The sequence below is a fragment of the Suricata suricatta genome, chromosome 8 (assembly GCF_006229205.1).
Source record: "Suricata suricatta isolate VVHF042 chromosome 8, meerkat_22Aug2017_6uvM2_HiC, whole genome shotgun sequence".
Taxonomy (NCBI): Eukaryota; Metazoa; Chordata; class Mammalia; order Carnivora; family Herpestidae; genus Suricata; species Suricata suricatta.
The window spans coordinates 59617699-59641765 of record NC_043707.1 but is presented as its reverse complement, the minus strand read 5'-3'; the positions used below and the strand labels follow the sequence as shown (position 1 = coordinate 59641765).

Here is a 24067-nt window from a genome sequence, read left to right as displayed (position 1 = left end):
ATTTTAAAAAGATATATTAATTAATAAAAAAAATTTACTTAAAACCTATTCTGTTTAGTCCAATTTTCAGCTCAGGTTGTGATCTCATAGTTCATGAGTTCAAGTCCTGCATCAGGCTCTGTGCTGACAACTCAGAGCCTGGAGCCTCCTTTGGATTCTGTGTCTCCCTCTCTCTCTGCCCCTTCCCCACTTGCACTCTGTCTCTCAAAAATAAATAAACATTAAAAAAATTGGGGGCAGGGAGTGCATTGGTGGCTCAGTTGGTTAAGCAACTGACTTTGGCTCAGGTCATGATCTCACGGTTTGTGGGTTTGAGCCCCACATCGGGCTCTGTGTTGACAGCTCCAAGACTGGAGCCTGCTTCAGATTCTGTGTGTGTGTGTGTGTGTCTCTCTCTCTCTGCCCCTCCCCTGCTCATGCTCTGTTTCTCTTTCTCTCAAAAATAAATAATTTTTTAATTTAAATTTTTTTTAAAAAAACCTATTCTGCTTGGGTAGTAGATTTACTATTTCAATAATATAGTCATCTGTAGTAGTTAAACACAAAATGAGAAGCGTAAGAGCACTGTATCTTATAGAAACAGGTGGATAGATTTAAATGAAACTATAAATCTAACAGTAATAAACATTCAATATACAGGAAAAGAAGGAAACTCAAAATGCAAAATAGTTAATCCCAACACAGTACCTTCAATCTGATCTCCTGGTCTGAATGTCATGTGACTCACGGAAATGTTGTGAACAGGATCAGAGCGTGCAGTATGACCATGTCCAGGAACCATTCCATGGCATGACTTTCCTACTTCTCCATTGGGATAATTAGCCACAGAACTAAAGTGCAACACAAGTAGGAAGGTACCAAAGGTAAACCCAGGAACTGCCATCTAAAAAAAAAAAAAAAAAGATTAAAAGCACATTATTTTCATACATAATTAAAATACAAAGGTTTCATATGACAGAATAGTAATCCTAGAAAACTTGCTTTCAATAGACAGCTAACCATATTCTCAAAAATATGTAATAGAAAGAATGTGGTATCTGAAGTCTGACTTGGATTTGAATCTCGACTCTACCAATTACCAATTATGAGACTTTAACCAAATCACTCAAGCCTCCACTTCCTTACCTGAAAAGTTAGGAAACTAACACCCACCTTATAAGTTATTTTAATAAAATGAAGATACAAGCTAAAGTCTGCCATGGTAGATAATAAATGTTAGCTTTCATTAGCATGATTTTCGCTAAAAGCAAAAGGGTCTATTCCACTTTATCCCAGGAAGCTTAAAGAACAAATAAAAAATGTTTCTTCTAGACTTAAATACCATCACCTAAATAAATATCTGATAGGACTTCTCCCAATTTCCCATTACACTAATCATGATGACAAGGTGGATCATTTAATCTGTAATACTGAAAACTGAGGGTAACAGAGAACCGATTGCAACAAACAACATTTCTATTACCTTTATCCCAGGCACTTCTGAATTAAGAAACACAATTGTCAGTACAATCAATTTTCTTCTCTCATCCAGAACCTGCCTCTCACCATCTGCCTAATAGACAACCAGCTACTTAGTCAGTCCAACCCTCTGGTAGCCTACATCAACCACTTTACCTGGTGCTTAAATTCAGAACCTGCCCGTCACAGCAAATAACCAGGCTTGAGGAAGATGGCAGGGACATGTTACATAGCAGCAAAGTCACTAGTGGAGAGGCTGCAGATTGGCAGAACCCAAGAAGTAGTTCATTCTCTGCAGAAATGGATTAGACTAAATAAAAGCACCCTTAGAATCACTAGAATAAATTACCCTTCTCTAGACATGTAAATTACAAACCCCACATTGGACAACAACTAAACTACAGAATTGCTGCTAGACACCAGATATTATGCTGGAGGCTACACATTTCAACCAGCCCTGCACCTTACAACAGTAACTATCAAGTAGATACCATAGGGTCTGATAGTACTATATACACCTATCTTTTATCAAACATCAGGCTAGGTCGAGTTTTTCCTATTTAAAAATAAGCAAGAAGAGCAAATAAATCAAGAGCTTCTGAAAAAAAAAATCTAAAAGAGAAGCATAAAATTTCTCTCTAGAGTCATAAGAAAAGCATAACTTTGAAAATGGTTGATTACTATAGGAAATGATATTTAGGAAAACAACTATCTGAAACATACACAGTGATATATATCAATTATTTCTCAATAAAACTGGGGCAGGGGAAGAAAAGGAAGACTAAAGAGTGGAGAAAAAGAGGAATTTTTCTATTCAAACATGGCTTTAAGGTGCTTCTGTTAGGGGCAGACCTAGGATCACGCAAGATTTGCTGGAGAAGATCAAGGTCACAGTTTTAACCACAGAACTGAGGCCAAATTATCATGAAGACTAAATGCAGTAATGTGCCACCCAACACATTGGTGGTATAAGGGAAGAGTCAGCCCAGTTTAGCAAATATTTATTTGGCACTGACTTTCTGTCAGGTGCAAGTGGAAACAAGATATAAATTCTAGTCTCTGCTATGCACTGTTTAGCTGAATAATTTCAATCCGGTTATATAATCTCTGTCTTTGCTTTTTCATTTGTGAAATATAATAGGTAAACCAGAATAAATTCAGAATCGCCTTCATGCCTAACATTAAGATGTTAAGAAAGCAAATTGGGGGTGCCTGGGTGGCTCAGTTTGGTTAAGCATCCCACTTCAGATCAGGTCATGATCTCACTGTTGGTGAGTTTGAGCCTCATGATCAGCTCTGTGCTGACAGTGCAGAGCCTGATTGTGATTTTCTCTTTCTCTCTCTCTCTTTCCCTCTCTCTCTCTCTCTCTCTCTCTCTCTCTGCCACTTCCCCACTTTCTCTATCTCAAAATAAATAAAACCTTAAAAACAAATTTTAAAAATTAAAAAAAAAAAAAAAGAAAAACAAGGTGGGAAAGGATCCTGGAAATTAGCAGAGCAAGAGGTGTAAGCAAGGAAAGGGAAATGACTAAGGCACCACGACCTGTCATTCATTAGGAAAATATAACAAACACGGTCAGGGAGGGAAGTAAACCGGCAATTTCTTTGTCCTTGGTCAGATGCTGACCATTCAAGGTGCAGCTTTATTGTCATTACAACATCCAATGATGATTTTCCACTTATGATTTAAGGAACAGACTTTTCTCAAAGTAATACTTTAATTCATTAGCCAACCAATGCCAACAGACTGCATAGTTGTAAAAGGGAATAAGAAGTTATTCATAAAGACACTTATTTAAAATTAGGTAATGTGGATAATGAACTATTATGAGGTCTTCCTACAAGAACTGAAAGAACTCCCACCAATTCTGTATGATTTTTAAAGTTTTTAATATTCCAAATCCACAGTGGGTACAATATAGAAAATAAAACAAAAGGTATCATAAGTTGCATTTTGTCATCCCATGACAAAGATAGACCTATTAGCTAATGAATGAAAAGGAAGGTTATCCTGATTCTAACTGAAATATTCCCAAAGCTGATGAAATATGCATAGTTTTCTTTCTTGCCTGAAAAACAAGCTATTAGTAAAAAGGTATGATGACTGCTTATAACATGTTCCACATACATCTCACACAATGGCAAAAACTCAAAACAAATGCATTCTTTATTATTTAAATAACGAATTATTGTACTTGCATGTTTCATTATTATTGTGATTGTGGACCACAGAGGCAAGTGATATTTATCAAGACAATATATTTAATGACAGCAAAGTAAAATTTGGGTAAAATGAGAAGAATCCAATTGAAAAATATTTAGATGTAAGAAAGTCATTAGAATAAGGAGATTATGTTAATTAAAAAAAATTTTTTTAATGCTTTTTATTTATTTTTGAGAGACAGAGAGAGACAGCTGGAGCAGGGGAGGGTCAGAGAGAGAGGGAGACACAGAATCTGAAACAAGCTCCAAGCTCTGAGCTAGCAGTCAGCACAGAGCCTGACGTGGGGCTCGAACCCACGAACCGTGAGATCATGACCTGAGCCGAAGCCGGACACTTAACCGACTGAGCCACCCAGGCACCCCGTTAATTAAAATTTTTTAAATGAATTGTTCATTAAATTTCTTTTTATGTGTCACTCCAAGAATATGTGAGAAAAAGAAGAAATGGAGAAAAGTATACCTGTTAAACCCAAGTCAGATTATTAAGCTAGCTAATAACTAATCAAATCTAATTATGCTGCAAGCAAGCTCTAGCTCTCATGGTTAGTCATTCATTTTATGTTTGTTTGTTTAGAGAGAGAGAGAGAGTCAGAGCGAGAGCAGGGGAGGGGCAGAGAGAGAGGGAGACAGAACCTGAAGCAGGTTCTAGGTTCTGAGCTGTCAGCCCATAGCCCGACACAGGGCTCGAACTCATGAACCACAAGATCATGACCTGAGCCAAAGTCAGATGTTTAAATGACTAAGCCACTCAGGCGCCCTTCGTCATTCATTTTAAGTTAAGGCATCAAAAAGTTCAAAAGTTAACATATCCACAAAAAATTGTGGGAACTCAGCCCAGGAAACCCAATCTACATCACCCAAGATATAAGTACAAGCACACAGTGAGAGTCTTAATCAATGCACAGGTATAAGGTAACAAGGTTTTCTTAATTAAGAAGAATGAGTTGTAAAAAAAAAAAAAAAAGCAAAAACTTTACCAGAAAGATTCACAATAAAATAGGTAAATAATTTGGAAAAGGTTGTGGTTTTTGTTTTAGTTTGGTTTGGTTTTTGCTATGTACAGTGGATTTTATTTAATTTTTTACCACACTCACAATAAATATTTTTACATTATGACCCAAGAAACATTTTAAGAGATATTATTTACCTTTACCACATGGGATAAATGAATATATCTCCTTTTTTTTAAATACCTTTTTTTTTTTTGAGAGAGAGAGAGAGAGAGAGAGAGAGACCAGGGGAGGGGCTGAGAGAGAGAGGGAGAGAGAGAAGCCCAAGCAGGCTTCACACCTTTAGCGTGGGGACAAATGCAGGGCTCAATCTCATGAACCGGGGTTGATCTCGCAAACCACGAGATCATGACCTGAGCCAAAATCAAGTTGGATGCTTAACCGACTAAGCCACCCAAGTGCCGCTAAATTCATACATTTTCTATTCTTTCCTTTTTTTTTTAACGCTGGTTTTATGTATCCTGCTGAATCATTATTGCACAACCTACTAATGGATCTTAACCTGTAGTTTGAAAAATACCACTTTACAGCACATCCTGACCATTAGGTTTTAGCCTTGAATCAAGCTCTAAATTAGGAGTATCAAGGATTTCAGCTAAAAAGGAGAGTTCCAGAACTAAAAAAAAAAATAATAAGTCATGCAACAGGGAGGATTTTGGACAAGGGATGGATTTATTCAATGAAAATGTCTTATTCTCTTATTCCATTTGTGACCTAAAAAAACCTACAAATATGGCCAATAAATTAGCATTCTCATGGTGACCTTCTGTATGAGGAAAACAAATTTTAATCATAACATAAACACGCTGCAATCCCTAAAGCATTTACACACTCGTTCCAGAATTTCCAACAACTACATTGTACAATGCTCCAAGTATATCACTATTTCTTACTCAATACAGTTTTCATTTTATTTTATTACTAGAATTACAATGGCATTATTTTCTTTTACTTTTTTACAAGTGTGAACTATTTCAATTAACTTATAAGTTAAGCATGCTTTTGCTTCTAGGCTTTTGGCCTTGAAACAGAACCACCAATTATAATATTGCTTCTTTTAGAAAATGGAATTGGAATTCCAAGCCAAACTGGAAATTAATTTTGGGATACAGCACATTTGTAACGTCAGCATTTCAAGGAGGATCCGAGGGAAACCGGATAGGTTCTTAGAGAGACTAGGGCTAGAGGTGGAAAGAGGTGGAAATAGAGCGGCAGAGTTAGGTAGAAAGACTTTTAGAAAAATAAGTAGAACCATAAGGATAAGGAGATTGATTCAGTCACAAAAGTTAATACTAAGCACAAGAGATACACAAAAAGCAATGAAATTTATATGACATAAAGAAAAGGATTACATTTCTACTACCCAGGGGGGAGGAAAAGGGACAGAGCATGGAAGAGGAGAAAAAGAAACAAATGTTTCATGAGAACTTGGATGATACTACATCTAATGCAATCCTTACAATCAACAGATACTCTTCATCTCTTTCATCTCTTCACTTTAGAGATGAAAAAACTGAGGACAGAATGTATCCTAAATCACATACACTTTGAGGATTAGAACCTAAATCTAGGTGCAACACCCATATTCTCTCTTCACTGGGCATCACTGCTCCCTCAGAGAGACAAGCATGTAGGCAGTAAACAAATCCAGCAAGGATGCAAATTTCACAATGAACAATGTGACAGTGGGGGCATAATGTGAGAAAGTTGAAATCTAAATTAGCCTAATTCAGAATGCCTGGCTGGCTCGGTCGGTGGGGCATGCAACTCTTGATCTTAGAGTTCTTGTTCTTAGAGTTCAAGCTCCACATTGGACATAGAGCTTACTTATAAATAAAAAAGTTAAAAATAAAAAAATAAAAAAAAAAACAGGATGTTAAGTCTATTCTATAACCCTAAGAAGCAATGTAAAGATCTCTTTCATAGAACTAAAGCTCCTGCAAGAACGGATGCTAAAACAACTCGTTCGATGCCTAAAAACAGTAAGTTGTCAATAAATGGTAACTGCCACTATATATTAACACCATTACATTTCCTTATCACTAAGTATGGGCTAATTTCTTCCAAACACTGCTGTGGCTAGACAAATGAGATTTTCATATATTTCTTTCATCTGCATTTAATTTGTTCAAGTCTTCTGAAATGTTTCAGAAAATGTGCTCTCCTTCTTTCCAGCAATTTAACTTTACTTTCATAGAAAACTTCCACATCAAGAATTAAATTGGCTTTGATAGATGAATCTCAAAGTATGGAGAAATTGAAAAATAGGTCAAGTAGTTCCACTTCCTCAGATAAAAATGTTTCAGACTCCATTAGCACAGCAGGAAGCAAAAAGAAAAAAAAAGATTTTTTTTAATTAACAATTGGAGTTATGACATTTTCAGAGATAGTTCTAAAAAACAAAGAGGCATTAAAAATGGCACACTGAACACCAATTTGAGATCTGTCAGGTCTAAGAACTTAAGATGGCTGAAAAGGATTCTCAAAAAGACTTTAGAGTTTAAGTAAAAGCAAGAAAAGGGGAAAGGTAGAGGAAAACCCCCGAAGAAAAAGTAATAGGGCACTCTACAATCTAATCCTGATTCCCCTAATCACAACATCATCAGCAAGGAATTTTCCCATCATCATTATTCATCTCAGGAAAAAAAAGATTGGCAGCAAATACCTTATTACATGATACAGAGTTTTCATCTGGATCGTTCCAGGTGGCCCTCGCAATAACCCCGTCCTCAACACAAAATTAGGTACAATGTGGAATCGCCCTTCTCTAAAGATATAAAACTAATAGATGAAACAAAAGTAAATGCCATAAATCTAGTATTTAAATGGTGTAATTTATTGAATGCCAATTCCATTCTAGTCATCACAGTAGGTACATCACATAAATAAACTCTAATCCTTGGAAGAAACATATCAAGAACTTTTTGTTGTATGCAAATTGAAACTCACAGAGGTTATAAAAAACTACAGTCTCAGATCACACAGGGTAGAATAGGAAAAAATCCATTTCATTATAGAAATATAGAGGTATGGGAGAAAATAATAGAAGAGTCAAGAATTGCCAAGGGCTTACAACGTGTCAGGCATCAAGTCAGGTACTTAGTATGCCTTCCTCAAAACAACGCAGGAAGTTATGGGGGGTATTATTGTCCCCACATTGTAAAATAGGGCACTGATTAAGACATTTGTCAGAGTCACAGCAAATGAGTGGTGAAAAGTATGGTCTCTGATCTGGTTTCTGAGGTTTTAACCAATAAGCGACCCATAGATTCCGATCAGACCTTTAAGGCTGACATGGTAGGTAAACAATGGAGGAAAATGGGTTTCAAAATGAGCACAATTTGAATGGGAGCAATAAAAGATTCTTTCTACCTTTGGTAGAAAAAGTGATCATGGACTTTTGGGAGCCATTAAAGGGACTGCCTACCTAAATCCAAGGTCAAATGTTAGAAACAGTCATTATAAAAAATATTGTTATTAAGTCTGATTCCTCTCCATGCCTCATACATGAATATATCCATTCCCAAGACTTTTTACCTTGGCCCACATTTCTCTGCAAGCTCCTCACTTCTATGGCTTCAATTTTCCTCCCTAGGATATTTCCCAACTCTTCCAATTACCCCCACTCTACATTTCCACAATGCTTTGACTCATATTTCCAACTGTATATAGATTTCTGTTTGGACAACAATAAGCTCAACTGCTCTGTGATGAAATTCATCATCTTTTCCTCCACACTAGTTTTTGCATCTGACTTCCCTATTTTGATGGGAATCTGGCAACACATTTCTAATCAGTAAGACTTCACACCCCCACATTCTCAAGATTTGGCCCCAAACACTCTTCTGGACCCCAATTTCCAAACAAGCTCTGCAGATTCTTCCTCCACCCTTCCGCTCTCCTACCTATCCCTTCTGCGTCTCTTTTCTACTCTCCATTCTCTCTGTTTCATTTGTCTGCTACTTTCCATTCCACCATCACCAAAGCTCAAAGCCTTCATCGCCTGTCACCATATTAATGAAACACTCTCAGTTGACCTCCTTGTTTCTGTATCACCATTCTGATCTGTCCCGAACACCACCACAAGATCATTTTCCTAAAGCACAACTCAATTTCAAGGATTTTTTTTCTCCCATGCTCTAGTGACAAGGTACCATGTGTACCAATTCGTGGTATAAGCAACACAGTCTTTCTCCCCATGTTCTGCCTTCTAACTGAGACCTCCATATTTCATCTCCCAAATTCCTCCTCATGCAAAAAATGGATATATGTTAAATGGGAAAAAATAAGTGATTGCGGAGGTGGGTGTGACCTTCAGACTCCGGGGCAACAAGGGCCACCTCCCTACCTCAATATAGCCCGCCCCACCCGGAAACTTCCCAGGAGACCATTCTCCCAGCCTTCCCACCATGAAAAACGGACATGTCCTCACCGGGAACAAGGAATTGAGCAAAAAAACTACCCTATACGGACATACCAATAGTCCATACACCCCTCCCCCGCCCCAGCCAACCTCATGAAAATGCGCCACCCTACCCCCAGGCAAGACTTCTCTGGCCCAGAACCTTCCCTGACCAGGGAACCTCGCCCCAGAGCATTCCCAATAAAGGCCTTTTACATTTATTTCTGACCTCGGTTTTCTGCATCTTCTCTAAGCCCTTACAATAAGATACAAAAAGCTCTGTACACTATGCCTTTTATGTAAAAAAAAAAAAAAACCATTGCCTGTCATTTCATGGAAAACGCAAAATACTGACAATATCCAGTATCAAAAAGAATGTAGAAAAATGAGTACACTCATACACAGTGAAGAATGTAAACTGTCACAATATTTTTGGAGGAAATTTGACAGTATCTTACTAAACTATGTTCAACCTCTGACCTAGGAATTTCACTTGCAGTAATTATCCTACAGAAAAACTTGCACAGTTACGCAAAAATTATTTGGAAAATGGCAAAAATCTAGGTGGTTACAAAAATTAACTACGTCCAAACTATAGAATATTGCATGCTCATTTAAAAAGAATGAAAAAGAATAGTCAATGACAAATATAACAGCCAATAATTACTGAGTGCTTTATCAGAGCTAGGCATTCCTTTAAGTGCTTTGCAAGTATCAACTCCTTTCACAAAAACCCTGAGACATGAATCTGCATGTACTTAAGTGGAAACACGCGCATGCCACAGGGAGGAATGAAAACAAGCAGCCTGCAAAATGATATTTAGTATACTGAAAGATATACCACTTAAAGGTTAAAGGGAAAAGAAAAAAACCCTCTAGTCCACACTTTAACAGTTCTCAGTAGTGGTTACCACCAGGAGAGTGTTTTCAACAGGGGAAGAGGAATGGACTTCCTCTTTTTAATCCTCTTTGTACTGTGCATATTTTTTGAAAAGAGTGTTTATCACATAAAAATTAAAAATATATATAATATGAAAATATATAATATAAAAATAATTTAAAAGTTTTAAAGCATGTAGTGTTTTATAATATAAATATAATAAAAATTATAGTTTATAAGTATAAAATACAGATATATATAAAGACTGTAAAGAAATACCAGAAAATTGTTTAGTTTTTTCTTTTATCTATTATCAAATGTTCTATGTTACCTTTATGGTTTTTGTTTGGTTTTATTTTAGTAAATAAAACCTCTTCCCTTCTTTCAAGGTGCATTTCCAAAGCCATCAACTACTGTGTCCTATGAAACAGTGAACACTATGGATATTGAAATCACATCATTCGAATTATCCAGCTGTGGGTTTGAATCCAGCAGGCACTCAGTGACTGTGAGCAAATTATATACCCTCACCAGGCTTTAGTTTTCTCATTTTTGTTACAGAAAATGCAACCAACATCAAGGTGCTTTGTGAAAATTAAATAAAGTCTTCCATTAAAATCTCCTTTCCGTGGAGTCTTGCCTATTTCTACCAACCTTAAGTAACTGTTCTCTTTTCGGAACCTGCAGAAGCTTCGATCTTGCTAATAAAAATTTTGTCACCCCTGCCCCAACCGGTGACTTGTCTTATGCCCCGCTCCTACAAGCAGGAGTGTTGACCTCCTGTCACATTGACTAGCAGTGTACCTTGAAAACAGCGCTTGTACAGTGCGATTTCCAGAGAATCTGACATCACCTAAACGGAGAGCTGTGAAACGAAGCTACAGTCGGCCAAAAGAATCAACATGTTGGGTTATGAAACAACCTACTAGAACCCATCCCTTCAAACAAAACCATCCTAAAAAGTCTAGCTCATTGTTTTCAATAAATCAATAAACCAAATTTTAGCCTCCACCTCTGTACAGTAACTCAAATTTTTCCACTTTTTCTCTACTTCAGAAGAAAAAGAAAATACTTGAGCTCAAAAGTTTAGCTTTGTAAGGAAATATCCCTGGATAATGCATTTACAAATCGAATAATCTCCTTTGCCCCTAAGCAAGTACTGACAAGATGCAAAATGGGGGAGTGGGGGGAGGGACAGGGCAGAAAACACTTCGCCACCCTCAGAGCCTTTCTTAAATTCTAAAGGCACACTAGGGATGGGGGGGGGGAGCTAAAATTTCTAGATTAAAGCACACTTTAAAAACCAAGTAAGGCTCTAAGTAATCTGCATACAGGTAATTATGCCATTAGGTTTAAATACAAAAGGGAGTTCCGACAGTTTCAAATTTTCAAAAAAAGGAGAAAGAAAGAAACACACGTGCATGAATAAAGTCCATGTTTTTCAGGATCCCAAGCACGATTCTGCTTACAACCACCCTTTTCTGGGATTAAAGATCGTTAGTCAAAGTCACGGGACATATTATTAACCTAACTCGTTTGTGCACACTCATTAGCTCAATACAAGCTCCAGAACATAATTTGTTAAAGTGTTCATCGTGCGTCGCCGACTCCCCCATCATCCCAGGCGCCGGCTCTCAGTACTGTTTGCTTAGCCGGCTTCAATTTTTAAACGCTTTTCGGAGAGCTCTGACTTAGAACAGAAGGCGACACTTACCTTGAGAAGCGAAGGCAGCCTAGCCAACTTCCGGTTTTGTTACAATTTGTATCTCACTTCAGCAGCTGGGTGGAGCTAGCTCACCCAGTAACTAGAAAGGAAAGTTTCCCAAGCTAAGCTAAGCTGTAGAACTTGATTTGCAAGACCAGTACTAATTTTTGGACTCCATTTCTGAGAATTAAGGGTTCTGTTTTACAAATAAGAACACTTTTTGCTGAGTAATAGTTATTTCGTTGAGAAAATTGTGTATTTGCCTTTATCTTCAAAACCATTTGAAAATACCTATCTGTTCCATATACTCTAATAAGACAAATAAAAGAATCTAGTTATGCTTAGGTAGGGTTGCCAAGTTTAGCAAATTAAAATATAGTTAAAATATAGGATGCCTGCTTAAATTCATTTTCAGATAAACAACCAATATAAATATTTTGCTACGCAGTTTGGGGAACGTAATTATACTAAAAAATGATTGGTTGTTTTTCTGAAATACAAATTTACTCGAATTTTTTCTGGCAACTCTATCTAAGGCATAACAGTAATTAGCAAATTATTTCAATTAACTACAAAAAGTGCAAAGAATCCGACTGCATAGAACTGAAACCTTGGAACGTGTAAATGACATAACGCAAAAGAATTATTTAATTTTGCATAATTCACTTTGAAACTCAGGAGTTTTGTTTTCATTTCTTTTTAAGGCTTTAATCTTTGTTTTGCATAAGATTTTTTTGCCAAAGAAAATTTTTAGGGCTAGGAAAAGACAATGAATCTGAAAATATGAAACATTCCCGTGCAGACTCTGACTCACAAGTGCAGACTGGAAAATAAATGGTGTCATATACACCTTGACCTGTGATCACTGGTTGGCAATCAACACTACTAAATTCTCTAAAACCATCTGAAGAGGAGAGAAGAGAGGGGAAAGAACACTATCACTTAAATCTTTCTCCTTAAGAACTACTCACAATTACCAAAAACCCCTCTTTACAAGATTTTAGATCGACACTTTAAATAAAGATGCCACAGAGCTGGTTTTCTACCCTAAAGCTGCATGGACTATGAACAGACTCAAATTCCCTCAAGTTTCAGTCCTTCCATATAAAGCCTCAGGTGATGACAGACCTTTCTGCAGCTACACCTTTTCCAGAAATAGTCCCTGGTGGACACTTTGCATGCCAAAAGCATGATTTAAAAAATTCACAAAACAAATAATTGTTAAAATATATTATTGTAATCTTTTATCCTAAAGCACTCTTAAAAAATGAACATGGGGGGAAGAAAAAGGGGCAAACCTGGAAACAGACTGAGGGTTACCAGAGGGGAGGTGGGCAGGGGGATGGGTGAAATAGGAAATGGGTGTTAAGAAGGTTACTGGTGATGAGCACAGGGTTTGTATGGAAGTGTTGAATCACAAAATTCTACACCTGAAACTAGCATTACACTGTATGCTAACTAACTGGAACTTAAGTAAAAACTTGAAGAAGAAAAATAAACAGTAGTGGGAAGAACTGAATAGAGAGGTTTAGCTCTATCTAAAAACACTCTCTTCCAAACCTATCATTTCCCCCAAAGTCACCAGCTATAATTCCCCTTATCACTCCCTGCCAGAAATTCACCTCTAGCAGGCTTTTTCTTCATCAGCTACTTGTCAGCTGTCACGAAAGGAAGCACATTTAGTAGAAGGCGAAAGATTTATGCGATCTCAAGAGAAACCAGAGTATTGGAAGCACGTTTAGTGAGATGTTCACTGGAGCTTGGACCCTGAGAAGTTGATACTGTCCTATTGGATCCCATTCTCATGCCTCTAAAATTGGCAGTTCTCCGATTTTCAGTCCAGACTCCTTTACAACTTTTTAAAAATTTTCGTGGACCCCAAAGAGATAGCTGCTTAAACAGGTGATATCAATAACTATATGTATTAAAATTAAAAGTGAGAAATATTTAAGTACTTGCCCACAAATTCATTTTTAAATGACAAAAGAAACTGATTAAATAATAACATAGTATTTTTTTTACTATCACGTTTCTGATTGTTTCCCAAAAAGAAGAGTTTAGTGAGAGAAGTCGTTTTGTTAAATTTTTGCAAATCTCTTAAGTGCCTGGCTTAACAAAAGACTGTTGGATTCTCGCATCTTCTTCTGTATTCAGTGTGTTCCAGTATCTTATGACACATCATGTATCCACTGGAAAACTCCAGAGTATACTCATGAAAGAATGAGAATAAATAAGGCAAATTAAGTAGAACAAGAATAAGAATTAGTGTTTACTGAGCACTCACTTTGACCAAAGCACATGTATTATCCTAAGTCTCACAAGAACTGTAGGTGAAAGGAATTACAGTATTACAGACATTCTACCACTGAGAATGCTAAGGACATCCTTGGCTAAGTAAATTGCCCAAAATCGGGCAGAGAAAAACAGGGTTCTAAGCCACAGTTACTAACTCTCTTCCCTGAACCTCACTGCCAAATCTGAATGACATCTGATGGACCAAACATAAACTTGCCTTTCTTATTATACTCAGCATTTCATAAAACATGATTCACGCAAAACATCCCCAACTGATTAGATCCTGCTTCAACTCAATAAATCCAAAACCTACCAGCTAAAATGGACCCAGTCTCACGAGGCCTTTAATTTTGTCCATCTTATCCAAATTCATCCTCTCTTTCTCTCCACTGCTATCACTCTTCCTCCGTTGTTGTTACCTCTGAAGTAAAAATTAAGGGTTACGACCATAACCATATATTCTCTAAGGTCTCCTGCCAAATTGTAAAAGCAGAAAAAGACTAAATTTTTAGAATGAGAGGTCATTTTAAAAAATTATCATAATTATTCAACAAGTATTTATCAAACACCTAATATATGGCAGATACTGTGCCAGGCACTACCCTATATTTGTATAAAGTGGCCCTATGTCTAATGTATTGTGATTTCTTAGGTGGATAATAAAGAAAGAACAAAAGAAAGAGGGGTGGGGGAGAAAAGGAAGGAAGGAAGGATAAAAGGAAGGAACATAATTACCTGATAAACCCACGTTTCTGTAGGCATGCAGTTCTCATTGCTTTCCAGATGTCATTGGATTAAGAATCTTGAGAAAGAGAGACTATCCTGGGTTCTCTAGGTGTGCCCTAACTGCAATCGTAAGTGTCCTTAAAAGAAGAGGCAGAGGAGATTTCACACTAGAGAAGACAATGTGACCATGAAGGTAAACATTGGAGTGATGCGGTCACAAGCCACAGAAGGCCCACAGCCACCAGAAGCTGCAAGAGACCAGGGACAGATTCTCAACCAGAGCTGCTGGAGGAAGCGCTTCTTCCAATACCTTGACTTTGGCCCAGTGCTACTGATTTTGGACTTCTGGCCTCCAGAACTGTAAGAGAATAAATTTGTTGTTTTAGCTCTGAGTTTGTGGTCATTTGTCACAGTAGCTGCAGGAAACTTCATTAACTCCTCTTTCCAGTTTCTCCTGTATTTTTGTCAATCAGTGGTACCTATTCTTGTTAACACGCAAGCAAAGCCTAGCGATTACTTTCAACATTTTGTCTCTTTCATATTCTTTTTTAATTTTTTTTAAATTTATTTTTGAGAGACAGAGCAAGCAGAGGAGGGTCAGAGAGAGAGGGAGACACAGAATCCGAGGCAGGCTCCAGGCTCTGAGCTAGCTGTCAGCACAGAGCCCGATGCGGGGCTCAAACCCACGAGCTGTGAGATCATGACCTGAGCCGAAGCCGGACACCCAACCCACTGGGCCACCCAGGCGCCCCTCTTTCATATTTATAGCCCAGCGTTTTTTAGTTTGGAGGCCACAACCCATTTATTAGTGGATTATAAAATCTTTACTGGGTAACAATGAGAAAAATGTTAATAAAAATAGCATAGGAAAAAAATAGTGCATCACATATAATAAGGGTAAATAAATAAACACTGTTTCATGAGGCTATTTGGATTACATCTGTGAGTATAAATGTCCTGGTGTATGTGTTTCTTATTTCTTACTGTGGGCAACAGCCCAAAATGTTGAAACCAATTGCTTTTAATATCTCCCCAGTCAATTATCGTCTCCTTCCTTCTGAACACTCGCATGTTGGCCTTCCTACTTATTTGTTCTAAGCAGAGGAACATGGAGCTCTGGAATCGGATCATCCAGGACTTGAAGATCAGCTCCACCCCTAAACTTTGTGATCTAGACCTCTCTATCATAAAATGAAGATCATGATACTTTCCTTATGATATTGTGAGGATTAACTGAGATAAAATATGTCCAGTGCTTAGTTCAATGTCTAAACATAAAAATTGTTTGAGTGGCTTAGTCAGTTAAGCATCTGACTTCAGCTCTAGTCAAGATCTCACAGTTTGTGGCTTCGAGCCCCCCATTGGCTCTGTGCTGACAGCTCAAAGCCTGGAAACTGCTTCAGATTCCGTCTTTCTCTCTCTGTTCCTTCCCCCACTCACACTCTTTCTCAAAAATAATCATTAAAAAGTTTTTTTTCATTGTTCAATAAAATGTGTGCACTATAATTAGATCTGTGCTCAAATTCTCTGGACTATAGTAGTAGCCTTCTAATAATTTCTCCCACTTCCTCTCTCATGACCTTCATCAATCCTGCTGACAATAGTCCAACATTAGATTAATCTTCCTAAAGCACTGCTTTTATCAATAATGTTTTGTGACTTACCATTGCTCATAGAGTTAAACTCATACTCTTTCAGACATTTAAAGCACTCTGAATAAAAAAGCAGGGGAAGGGGCGCCTGGGTGGCTCACCTGGTTAGCCATCCAACTTTAGCTTAGGCCGTGATCTTGCAGTCCGTGAGTTCAAGCCTTGCATCGGGCTCTATGCTGACAGCTCAGAGCCTGGAGCCTGCTTCAGATTCTGTGTCTCCCTCTCTCTCTGCCCCTCCCCTACTCACACTCTGTCTCTATCTCTCAAAAATAAAAAATTTAAAAATAAAATAAAAAATAAAATAAAATAAATAAAGCACTCTGCCACCTGGCCACACCTACAACATCCTCATTGCTTTCCTACCGGGTACTGCTGACTAACTCACCCCATAGAATGCAAAGCCTCATTCTCCTGTTTCCAACATTTGCTGTTTCCTTATCTCATTTCTTTCCAAGTATTAAACACCACACATTTTTTCAAGGGTTAGCAAAAGTCCCAAATCATCCATGAAACCTTTCTGATAATCAGAACTAATATAAGTTCCTCCATCATAAAATGGCTACATGGCCAAGCAAAACTGCCATAGTCCCTGAAGTCTGACCCACTTCGGCTGAAATCCAGCTCTGCTCTTTACTAGCTGTTCAACTTCAGGCAAGTTACTTAACCCCCTAATCTCACTTTCTTTATTTGCATAAAGAAGGTAATGATATAGAAGTAGGGTTGTTGTGATGTTTTCATGAAATAATATCTCATCACATTGGCACAAGAATGATCCTGAAAATTTGCTCATGACATTACTTTTACTGTCTTATGTTAGGGTGAAGAAATACACGTTACACAAAATGTCATTCCCACACTCAAGCAGTCATCATCAATTGCTTATAATACTCTTCACTGCCTACCCAGACATGGACTCAGATCCTTCGCAATACACTACACCACGTGGTCCACACCAATGGATGAAAATCCACACTAACTATAAGCAGTCACTGAGGTTGGGACTATGTCATTACTTTCAATTCCTCTTTTTGAGAACTAAAAAAAATGTATGTTAAAAATCTCACCTTAATTTAATGGTAGAAAGATGGATACTAGAAAGCCCCTTCTTTTGTTTTATCCCCTTTCAAACTTGATTTGAATTTCAGTTCATTTTAAGGGCAGATTATTGATTATAATGAAAGCATGGAAGACATTCTTTATTCTCTTTAATTACATTATTTACCTTTATAGCATTTTAATTTAGTCCAAGACCATATTAATGCTCTGTAATTATGTGCCAGAGATGGCACCACTGATCAAAGTAAAATGTTAAAAGTTTGACTCAGCTTTACCAAATCATCAATAGAATCTCTGTTGATCATCTAGAGACATGATATAAAGATAAAGGTCTTAGTAATTACAATCAGTGACTTCTACTATTTTCTATCAATTAGGGTTATACTATATTCAAGCTTCTACCATACCTGTTATTAAATCAATTAAAGCAAATATGAAAAGAAACTAAGCCTTCTTAGTTTTCTTAATCAAGGAAAGGAAGAATATAGCATCTATTTAAGTAATAACCTAGTCCTATCCAGTAATAACTTAGGTTTTGTTTTAATTTCCCAAGTTTTAACAATGAAGGAATAGTATAATTTACTGTAGAGTTTTATTTAGCAGCTCTTGGACTACATGACTTCTTAAAATACCATTTATTGGGGTGGCTGGGTGGCTCAGTCCGTTAAGCACTGGACTTCAGCTCAGGTCATGATCTTGCAGTCTGTGAGTTCGAGCCCTGTGTGGGGCTCTGTGCTGACAGCTCCGAGCCTGGAGTCTGCTTCGGATTCTGTGTCTCCCTCTGTCTCTGCCCCTCCCCCACTGGCGTGCTTGCTCTTTCTGTCTCTGCCTCTCAAAAATAAATAAAAAACACTAAAAAAAATTTTTTAAATAAAATGCGATTTATTTAAAAGATGGCTATTGTGTTAAGTGAATGCCTATAATATATACAAATGTAATGTAGTCTTAATACTGAAAAGAAACTATGCTCTCCACAGCCAGAATGAAAAGCAATAGAGTTATCGACTGAGTGGGAAGTCATTGGTTTCTTTTACACACAAAACATTATATAGACAGGGTGACATTTATAATGAAAGCTGGCAGCTCTAACCATTATTGCAAGAACACTTCTTCTCCATTAGGTAAACCTTAAAAGTTGTAGAATTTTAAATTCAACAAACATAAAGCAAAAGAATAAATAAGGTCACAATCCTCAGGAACCAGGTTTCTGGAGAACAAATGAATGAAACAGCACCATGTACTCTGAAAATGAAAAATAATTCCAGAACATGAGTGAATTGAGGTGAATATGATCGCCCCCTTCAACTCTACCAGAGGAAGGAGTCTGTCTATCCTCTAGTGCCCCAAAAGTGAATACAGAAGCAAAAGCCTTTACTCAAAAGTCTCCAGTTGCATAATACCTAAAGGCAAATACCAAACATATCCTGCCAATTAAACAATATTAAAATAAGAAGAGCAAATCCAAACCTGGCCATTAATCAAAGCAAATAGTATGAAAACGCAAGCTGAAATATGTGGCTAAAATAAGAAAACTTGAGAACCAAGAAAAGAGGGGTGAGAAGTAATGAAATGGCTAAAAGTCCTGATCCGGATGAATTTTGGAATGGAGCACAGAAGCTTTCAGTGACTTTTCATGCAAGAGTGGTCCAGGCTTGGCAAATAGGGCCTTCTAAAGGGATAGAATTGAATGAACACCATCTAATCCCTAGAGTTTTCTACATTTTCCCCCTAAAATGGCCCAAAATGTTTAGTTCAATTTTCCTTGTATCCTGACTTTTTAAATTATTATGAATTGCATAGATACTATTTCTACATATTTTAATTGCAGAAACTGAAACAATAAAGATACCACTCAATTCCATTTCCTTTCCCCAAAGCAACCATTGTTATCAGTTCAACATGTTTCCCTCTAAGACTTTACATGTAGTTTTCTGTACTCAGGAAAATAGGTAGGGGCAACTCAGTTGCTCAGTTGGTTAAGTGTCCAACTTTAGCTCAGGTCATCATCTCACGGCTCCTGAGTTTGACCCTGTGTCAAGTTCTATGCTGACAGCTCAGAGCCTGGAGACTGCTTCTGATCCTGCCTCTCTCTCTCTCTCTCTCTCTCTCTCTCTCTCTCTCTCCCCACTCATGCTCTGTCTCTCTCAAAAATAAACATTAAAAATTTTTAAAAACAAAAAATATATATGACTTTGGTTTTGCAACAGAAAGAGTATCATTCTCTGCATATTTTTCTGATTTTTTTTTCACATAACAACATAGTCAAAGAATAACTCAAGTATTTAAGACACATTTGTTTATTTATTTATTTTGTGCACTGTTTATTTTTTACATGAGGGAGACATACTATCAAGGGACAAAGGCAAAAATAGGATGTGTAAGAGAAAGAGGAGAGGAAAAACAACAGCAGGTAGTCTGGAAATAGTGAATCTTTCTGTTTATTTCTGGCATGAGCTAAATTCACTGACAGCTAGATAAGGGTTCAGTCTGGAATGTGTGCCATTGAACAAGCAGGCTGGAGTCCACAAAGTGAACACTTTCAGTGGTTTACAGACTCGCTAGAGAACCTTGCTAATCCCTACATGGAATATGGGAGCAGCTGTCTCTCTGTGACAGCTGCCATGTCTGTCCAGTGGCTCCCCAGCTCTGAAAGCCATATCTGCACTCATTTGATACTCTCCCTAACCTTCCAGCCCAAGCAGCAGAGATGAGTCCTGATCATATTAGTTATCCGGTGCTTATGAGAGTTGCATAGGAACCAATCACTCTCAGGGGCTGTCTTGGGATCTGAATGTCTAACATGCTGTTCTCTCTCTACCCCCAGTGGACCAACTCTTCTCTAGTCTATAATAGGATATTTTCTTTTAAGAAGCTAGCAATAAGACTCTTAAAACAGAACACTGGATATATTCTTGACCTGAATGACTAATAACTTCATCCCTTCAAGAACAATGAGAGCAACAGCCAGAACTATTTCTCTTGACTCAGTCCTGATGGACAAAGTAATTTTAAGACAGAGACAGGATCCAGAGACAGAAAACTTAAGAGAAACAGAAAGAAATTAGAAGTGGTAGCATCTTTTTGGACAGAAAGATTGGTGAGATATAGGAGAGGAGCCAGTTTGAAAGGTGGAAAGCAAGAGTTCAGCGTTGGACATACTAAGTTTTAGATGCCATTGAAATATCCAAGTGGAAATATCTGTTTGACAGATGTGTCTGGAGATATAAATTAACACTTAGGGCATGAGCAAGGATTAAAAAAGAGAAGAGATCTTAAGAGTGAGCCTTGGGGCACACTAATGTTTAGAAATTGAGAGAAGAACAGGCAAATTCAGTAAAGGAAATTGTGATTAAGTGGCTAGTAAGATAAGAATAAAACCAAGGGTGGTGAGTCCCAAAGTGTAAAAAGTGGATCTGAAGGTGGGTTTGGTCAATCATGTGAAATGTCGCTGAGAGCTTGAATATACTGGAGACTAAGAACTGATCAATGAGCATCATTTTTCAGAATCATCTGTGAACCACCTGCATCAGAATTACTTACAAAAATGGATTCCTGGGTCCACTTCATGGAGAGGAACTCAGAATTCTACACTTAAACAACCACAGGAAGATTCTTAAGAACCCAAAAGTTTCTGTCTTGGAGTCTTTATTGGTGGAATTATACCCATCTTTGCTCAAGACCAATAGTTCATCAGCATCACTTGGTAAATTCCATAAAACACAGATTACAAAATTCCACCTCCAGAGTTTCTGATTCAGGAAGACGGGGGTAAGCCCGAAAAATGCTGATATTGTTGGTCTGTGAACTATACTTTGAGAACCACTGCACCACGTCCTTTATTTTTTTAATGTTTTTTAAAATTTATTTTTGAGAGAAAGAGAGAATAAGTGAGGGAGGGGCAGAGAGAGAGAAGGAGACACAGAATCTAAAGCAGGCTCTGGGATCCAAGCTGTCAACACAGAGCCAGATGGGGGGGCTTAAACTCATGTACCATGAGATCATGACCTAAGCTAAAGTCAGATGTTAACCAATTGAGCCCCCCAAGTGCCCCTGAAACAGACCCTTTATAAGAAGAGTATAGGCACATCTGATACAAAATATGCCCCCTTCCTTGGTTAGTAAAACTCTAAGCTAACATAGTTAACTGTAAGTTAACAAATTTTCTCTCAAGTTTTCTATTTCCCAACACAGCTGGAATTTCCCATTCTTCAAGAAGCCTCTGCTTTTAAAGCCTGTCTGCTAATTAAATCAGGTCCATCCTCCCTTGTTCAAAGTCAAACTGATTATGGACATGAATCATGTCTACAAAATATCTTTCCAGCAGCACCTAGACTAATACGTGGTTGAATACCTAGGGATTACAACTTAGTAAAGTTGATACATAAAACTGACCATCACACTACTGTATCTAAAATAGAGCTTCTTTTCAGGTGCTTGAGTGGCTCAGTTGTTAAGCATCTGGCTTCAGATCAGATCATGATCTCACGGTTCATAAATTCAAGTCCCACATTTAGTGAGTTCAAGCCTTGCTTCAGGTAAAACAGGAACCCTGGATGAGCCCTGCTTTTCTCTCTCTCTCTCTCTCTCACTCTCTCTCTCTCTCTCTCTCTCCTTGCCCCACATGGGATTCTTTCTCTCTCTCTGCCCCTCACTCACTTGTGCACCCCCCAATAAATTAAATAAATAAATAAATGCAGTTCCTTTTAACTCTACCTTTTCTTCCCAGAACTTATTACTACCTGACATTATTTTTATATACACATTCCTTCATTATGTAATAGCTATCTCATCTGCCAAAATGTAAAGTCCATCAGGGAAAGAATTTTGTCATCTGAAGTTTTTTTTTTACCTATCAGGTTCAAAAAATCTATTTTTGGACATTGTGTTTACTTCTGTTTTGTTATTGTGATCAATGTTAGTATAAAGGTGTTGGTATACACATACTTCTTGGGTATTTTTTCTAATTTTTAATTTTTAAAAATGGTACTTGGGGGCACCTGGGTGGCTCAGTCGGTTGAGTGTCCAACTTTGGCTCAGGTCATCTTACAGGTGGTGAGTCCAAGCCCCGCACTGGGCTGGCTGCTCTCAGCATACAGTCTTCTTTGGATCCTCTGTGCCCTTCTCACGCACTCTCTTTCTCTCTAATAAATAAAACACTTAAAATTTTTAATAAAAATAAATAAATAAAATTTAAAAAGTGATTTCTTTTAGTGTTTATTTTTTGGGGGGGAGAGAGAGTGTACATAAGCATGGGAGGGCACAGAGAGAGGGAGATAAAGGATCTAAAGCAGGCTCTGCCCTGTCAGCACAGAGCCTGATGCAGGGGCTCAAACCCACAAACCATGAGATCATGACCTGAGCTCAAATCAAGAGTCAGATGCTTACCTGACTGAGCCACCCAGGTTTCCCCCTTGATATATATTTTTTATTAGTTTCCTGCTACTCTCTCCTGCTCAGATTCACCTTCTGTATCATCATATCACTATGTGTAGTTCCTCTGCTGGCTAGTTTTGTGATAGAATACTCAGCGTTCTATCTCAAATATAGATATTATCCTTTGAATTTCTCCTGTATGGGGATTATAGGACTTCTGTTTTTTAAATTATTTTAATGTTTATTAATTTTTGAGAGAGAGACAGAGAGATAGAGCATGAGTGGTAGTGGAGCAGAGACAAGGAGACACAGAATCCCAAGCAGACCCCAGGCTCTGAACTGTCAGCACAGAGCACCATGCAGAGCTTGAACCCATGAACCACAATATCATGACCTGAGCTGAAGTCCAGTGCTTAACTGACTGAGCCACCCAGACACACCAGGATAATAGGACTTCTACCATTCTATTTATATTCTTTGCCATCGTCTGTTATTAACTTTACAAGGTCAAGGTAGATAACGTTTATAATCTATTCTGTAACTATAAATAGGTCTTCCCTGTTTTGCTTGTAAATTGATTTCAAAGTTGAAAACTATAAAAAGCATTTATATTATGATTATTGATTTTTTTCAGTTTATTTATTTTGAGAGAGAACATGCACACAAGTTGAGGAGGGGCAGAGAAAGAAGGAGACAGAGAAAATCCCAAGAAGGCTCTGCACTGTCAATGCAGAGCCCAAAACAGGGCTTGAACTCATGAACCACTAGATCATGACCAAGCAGAAATCAAGAGTAAGATATTTAACTGACTGAAACACCCAGGCACCTGTATGATTACTGATTATTTTAATATTGTTTAATTTAATAATACTAAAGAGACAAGATAAATTCCTAATTTATGTCTCCAAAGTCTTGATCCGTAGGACACTGTACACCACTCAATAGGACAATGTTCAAAATGGGTTCTCTTACATTCCCAGCAATTTTAGAAATCAGGCCACATTTTGGGTTGCTTCATGTTTAGAATATGCTTTCCCTAGACTGTTGAATGTTTGTTTGTTTTGACTTGGGGTTTCTTATCATCTTTATTGTCTTATGAGATGAAGAAATACATGCATTCCACACAATACCCTTAATATCATCCAGCTTCTTACTAATCCCATCTACTGCTTAGAATCCATTCCATTTTATTTTACATTAATGTCTTTCCTATTTTAGGTTGGATTCATTTAGAGCATGGGTTTCTTGTACATTTTTTTTTCTGAAAACTTTAAGTTACCTTTCCTT

General features: G+C 37.6%; 1 protein-coding gene across 1 annotated transcript in view; it reads right to left on the bottom strand.

Annotated features, from left to right (window-relative positions):
- Positions 1 to 885, bottom strand: part of FRRS1 (ferric chelate reductase 1) — a 33403-nt gene extending 32518 nt beyond the window's left edge. Inside the window, exon 1 of the mRNA XM_029948726.1 lies at positions 688 to 885. Within this exon, the coding sequence (XP_029804586.1) occupies positions 688 to 883 (196 nt within the window). The 5' untranslated portion in view covers positions 884 to 885. The remainder of the gene's footprint in view (positions 1 to 687) is intronic.
- Positions 886 to 24067: the final 23182 nt, after the last annotated feature.